The sequence below is a fragment of the Phaseolus vulgaris genome, chromosome 7 (genome assembly GCF_000499845.2).
Source record: "Phaseolus vulgaris cultivar G19833 chromosome 7, P. vulgaris v2.0, whole genome shotgun sequence".
In the NCBI taxonomy this organism is placed as follows: domain Eukaryota; kingdom Viridiplantae; phylum Streptophyta; class Magnoliopsida; order Fabales; family Fabaceae; genus Phaseolus; species Phaseolus vulgaris.
Genome location: NC_023753.2, coordinates 30,848,140 through 30,853,859, shown reverse-complemented (window position 1 = coordinate 30,853,859; position 5,720 = coordinate 30,848,140). Strand labels below are relative to the sequence as shown.

General features: G+C 29.0%; 1 protein-coding gene across 1 annotated transcript; it reads right to left on the bottom strand.

Moving 5' to 3' along the window:
- Positions 1–713: 713 nt before the first annotated feature.
- LOC137828134 (uncharacterized protein At2g34160-like) lies at positions 714–3,461 on the bottom strand. Its single transcript, XM_068634584.1, has 5 exons — positions 3,174–3,461; positions 1,693–1,741; positions 1,332–1,394; positions 1,182–1,246; positions 714–1,094 (listed from the first exon to the last, which is right to left on the bottom strand). Exons 1-5 carry the CDS (start codon positions 3,282–3,284, stop codon positions 996–998), a joined length of 387 nt encoding a protein of 128 aa, XP_068490685.1. The 5' UTR covers positions 3,285–3,461; the 3' UTR covers positions 714–995.
- Positions 3,462–5,720: the final 2,259 nt, after the last annotated feature.

Below are 5,720 nucleotides of genomic sequence, written 5' to 3'. Positions count from 1 at the left end.
CCACTAACACTGGATTTGAAAATAGTGATTTAAGAAAAGCATACCTTTTAGTTGAAGAAAATATAGATAATAACCTATAGTTTAGGAGTTCACAGAACTCATCATTCTTGTGTATTTGATGTCATATAGTGTATACACGATATACGCAGGAAAGTAACCATCCAAGTCGATTTGCAATGCAATCATTCGAGTTGGATCATATATACTCATCTTAAAATTGCATTTATGTATCATTTTGCTCATATACACAATAGGTGTGCTTTCTCTCCTTTTTTTTTTCTTCAATAAAAATTCTTGTCTTAAAAAAATTCCCTTTTACTTTATGCTAGTTGAGTATTTCAAGATTGTTACATACAGTACAGCTACAATCCGGTAGGCGTGGTAAGTATGAACAATGTTAAAGTTACTAATCCAGAGAATTGTGTGCGTGTTATTCAACAGAATGGTAACGAGTAGATTTATGAATGAGAAAATTAAACATATGGATCACAAGCAAACTGCAATAGCAAGTGAAGATAATTCAGCTGCATTGCAATACAATCTGTGTTTGTCTATTATAAGGAGCATATAGCATATAGATTTGAATAAGTCATTTTCAATTTTTGGTAGAGTTTACTAGATGACTAAATGAGTGGTTTCGCTTATTTTTGTTAACCAGACGAGAAAAATCGCAGATGAAGTGGAAATCAGTAACGAGACGTGACAACAACACCTCAGAATGAAAGCAGGTTGAATGAACTGAAAAGGATAATCGGAGCTCAAGAGTGACCAGTAAAGTACTCACCATCACCATCGTATATGTGCAGTGAAGAAATACAATCAAAATTGATAATGAAAATATGTGCTCTACAACTTTGACCACATATTGCTGCCTTATCATTGTAAATTTACTATCCTTTTCAACTCCCCTATTTACGTCTATGAATGCAAGCAGTACAAAAGACTTAGAAGGTTAACTACAATAGTGTCACATTAACCGGACCGTCTTATATCTGTCACTTTTTGTCATCAGCAGCTGCTGATTCTGATTCAGTTCTATTAGGAGAACTCATCAGATTGTCAAACTTCTCAGATTTCCCCAGCACAATTTCAATCTAAAACATCAAGAAAAAGAGATAAAGCACAAAAACAGAGGGAACAATCCTTGCAAAATTAAATGTAAAACTCATTGGGAAACTCACCTTTGCCTTCTGCACCAGACGACCTTTGCTCTCATCTTTCATGCCAACTGTAGATGTCAGTACTCCTGTTCCATTGCAAGATTCATATTGACTAGAGTAGCTACATCTATTATACAAATGTGAGTATTAGAAATAAGGAAGAAACCTTACTCTTCTCAGTGGCAAGTCCATTGTTCTTCAAAATCTCCGCAATTGTGACAACGGTAGCTATAGCTGCACAAATACATGTCAAATTTTTGCAGAATGTTATACCAGTTGGACTTGGAGTGGGAATAGATGAAGCAGGGCACATTTTATGTGTTCAATTGGTGGAGGATGTTAAATCGGTTGGACAGACTGTGTACAAACTCATATTTTCAGTGGTATCGCATCAACAAATAAAAGTCACTATGCTTGGACGTTATACCAGCCACATTCCATGATTTGAGACTTAAACAATTATAGTGAGATGAGAAGATCTAAATATAACTCCAAACGCATTAACATAAGAAACAAAGTGCAAAAGAGTTACCCATTCCAAGAGCAGAAAGCTCGACCTCATTGTGCTGTTGTATGTACCTCTGCAGCAAAGAAAAAACCATTTGAAATTGGCATTGATAATGTTAGTAATAAATGAAAGTTATTCACTAACAAAGGGACACTGACACTTCATGACTTATAATCTCCAAGATCTAAGGCACTCTTAACATTTATAATCTCCAAATGTAAAACTTATATATATATATATATATATATATATATATATATATATATATATATATTTCTATGTACCTTGTGAATAATATATTGTGATTTATGTTGAAGTAGAAGCTATTAATATTTGTTAAATTTTCTTTTCTCTATTCTATTTCTTAATTTTTCAAAGTCAAAATATTAAAATTTTCAAATATATTATTTTAAAAAAATAATTATATATTAGTTATAATAGTTATAATTATAAAAACCATTATAATATCATATAATTATATTACTATTATAGAAAATGTGTTTCTTTTTCTAAATATTCAGTGTATCTAATCAACATTTTTATAATAATATGTTAATTATAGTAATTAAATTATAAAATTAATATTAAAAATATTACTATTATTATAATTATGAAATTATTATTATTAATATTATTATTATTACTATTATTATTTTATAACCATGATAAAAATAATAACTAATATTATTATAATATAACTGTGATATAAAGAATTACAATTTCAATAATTTTATAACCTATTACCTATTAAATTAATTAGAATACTATTGAAGTGTTTATAAAATTTCAATTTTATTGTAATAATATTATTTATAATAACTATTATTATAAAAACTAATAAATAAATATTAATCATAATAATAATTTTTATAAGAAATATAATATTATTAAAATTTATTTTATTATTACAATAAGTATTAATTTATTATAACTCAAATATAATTAATTTTTTAAAATAATATATTTGAAAAATTTTAGTATTTGATATACGTAGAATAGCAAGAAAAAATAAATAAATAAAAAATGAAAGTAAAAGAAACATAATATAAAATGAGAGACAATTTGTTTCTTCAACAAATATTATTATAATTCGTTGCAACAAATATCACTGTATTAATATGGTTCACAGAAGGTAAAATAAAAATAAAAAGAGAAAAGAGAGAGAAAGAAAAGAAATCAAGAAACATCGTAACAATAAGTCATTGTATCAAACGTCACTGTAGTAATGGTATTTAAATTAATAATTAATTAAAATATTTAAAATCATCAAGAAACAAATTTAATCAAATATGAATATATTGTGTTCTAACCGAAACAATCAATCTAATTCTAATTCATCCATGTAAATTCTAATATATATATATATATATATATATATAATTCATTCTTACTCTTTTTATAATAAAAAGTTAGATAAGAAAACGAATTTCTAACTTGGAAAAGAGAGATGATAACGAAAGAGAATTGAAGAATGAAGAATGAAGAATGAAGAAGAAGAGATATACCTTGGCGAGATTGACGTAAAAGAAAAGAGGTTTCTTGGTGTTGGAAACCTGAATTCGGTTCTTCTTCGGGCTTTCGTCTGCAACGGGAGCAGCAGCAGCTACGGTCGCCATTGTAATTCTCTGTCTGTAAAACGGTAAAGTAGCGGAATGAGCATGAGCCTGCCTTATATAATCCTCCACCAGTGGACACGTGGCCTTCCTCAGAGTAAACGGTAAAATTAGTTTCTTCCTCTTATTCCGATCCTCCTTATTCTTTTACATCTCCCTATTGACCGCTTCTTCTGCCCCTTTCAGTTGGTTTCAAAAACATATACTTATACAATCTATTTTTCTTTTTTAAATTATTTATTTCTTTTAAATTCTTCTTCATTTTCAATACATTATGTGTTTTATTTAAATAATATTAAGAAAGTGTGTAAGATTATTTATATAGAAAAATGTACAAATCTTTATAAAAGAAAGATAATAAAGATTGTATACATTACAATGAAAAGGATAACAAGGAAATTAAAGTAGATATATGCTTGAAAAATGTAGAGTCTTTTTAGGTTGTAAAAATAAGAAAGCTTTTATCACATTTTACTAACTCTTATTAACTAAAATAATGGACCGATTTATGATGAGTTTGATTAAATTAAAATTTTCCATCTGATATATTAGTAACTAATACGCCCAATTTATGGTTAAATTATTGGATTCAGTTCCATTTTGGATATTTCATAAAAACAGAAACTTTAAGGTTTAGTTAAATTAATAAAGACGAAAATTTAGAAAAAAATGTTTAATAAACAGATTTTCGCTACCTTATAATTTATGATAACTTTTAATTATAGGTTTGTAAGAATATATATATATATATGTGTATTTTTTCTTTAAAGGCTAAGAAATAATAATTTTTCTTTTAAGTTGCTGACTTTTCGATCTTCTTTCAAGTTAGACTTTTGGTATGCGCTTTCGAGATGGACTCTATCTGCTCTTTTATTGGACTTGTATTTTGGCCGGAATGATTGATTGAATCACCTAATGGGCTTGGATAAGTTTAAGTCTCTCGATCTTTAATATCAGACTCTCCTTACGGATGGGTGTGTACCTGCAAGGCGTTCCGATGCTAAAGTCAGAATCAGTTTTAGATAATAATCAGATAAATTCACTCTACATACCTCTTAGATTGATGACCTGTTTATAGTGTTATCTTATTGTTCTTATAACCTATTTAAATTTTGGCTTCTTCTTGCACCCCTACGTTTTGCTTCCTGCACCCCACAATTTTTAAAATTCCAAAACTGACCTTGATCTATTATTTGAAAAGGGGCTCTAGATTTGCTTTGCTACTGTTCATCTTCTTCATTCATCTCAGGTGCTGTGCATAGTTGTATGGAGCAAGGTAGAGAAGTAGGATCGAGATTGAGTAATGTGCTACGAATTGATGAATCTGGAATTGAGTAATGTGTTACGGATTCATAAATCTGGAATTGAATAATGTACTACGGATTCATCAATCCGGAATATTATCGGAAATAGAAATCCAAAATTTCTACGGATTCCATAATTCAGAATGTGAAAAAACATAAACGGATTCTTTATTCCGTAAAACTACTAGAGTGCATTATCTGATATATTATAGATGAAGTGTAGAAATGAAAATCCAAAAAAAAAGATAGAAGTAGAGATCCAAAAACCATAAATTTTACTTACCTTCAAGTTGACAATATCACCTTAAAGCATAAAGAGATGTGGAGTTTTAGAATCACATCGCACAGAATGAAGATCTGGACTGGGAGTTGTGGTTGCGCTGGACTGGGAGTTGTGGTTGCGCTGGGAGGAAGAAAATGAAAGTGATATGGGTTTTTAGGAATTAGGGGCATTTTAGGGTTTTTAAAAAATAATAAGGACAGTTTAGTCTTTGCATAACATTGTAGGGGTGCAGAAAGAAAAACGTAGGGGTGCAGGAAGAAACTGCCTTAAATTTTTCTTTTTGTACTTAATATTTATTAACACACATATTAACATTTTGGGCCAATTTTGTGGAACTTGCTACAGTACTTATTATAATATTATTTATTTGGCAAATGCTTCCTGCACCCAATCATTTTTAACCTGCACCCAACATATTTTTTTAATTTCCAAAAATGCCCTTAATTCCGGAAATAAAAATCTGGAATTGAAAATAATATATTCTGGAAAAATAAATCCGGAAGTAATTATTGAGTTTCGGAAATAAAAATCCAGAAACCAAAATTAAAATTCTATTTCGGATAAAAAAATCCAGAATTGAAAAATAATACATTCCGAAAAAAAAAATCCAGAAAAGAAATAATTGTGTTTCGAAAATAAAAATCCGAAAACAAAAATAAAAAATCCAATCCGGATAAAAAAATCCGTAATATAAAATTTCGTTCCGGAAAAAAATATCCGGAACACATATTTCAGAAATTTTTTTTAAAGACAGTTTTGTCTTTTCCGCTAAGATCGGGTGCAGTGATATGGTGCAGGAAGCAATTGCCTATTTATTTTCACCATTTAGTCCCATCTTTCATTCATCCTTTT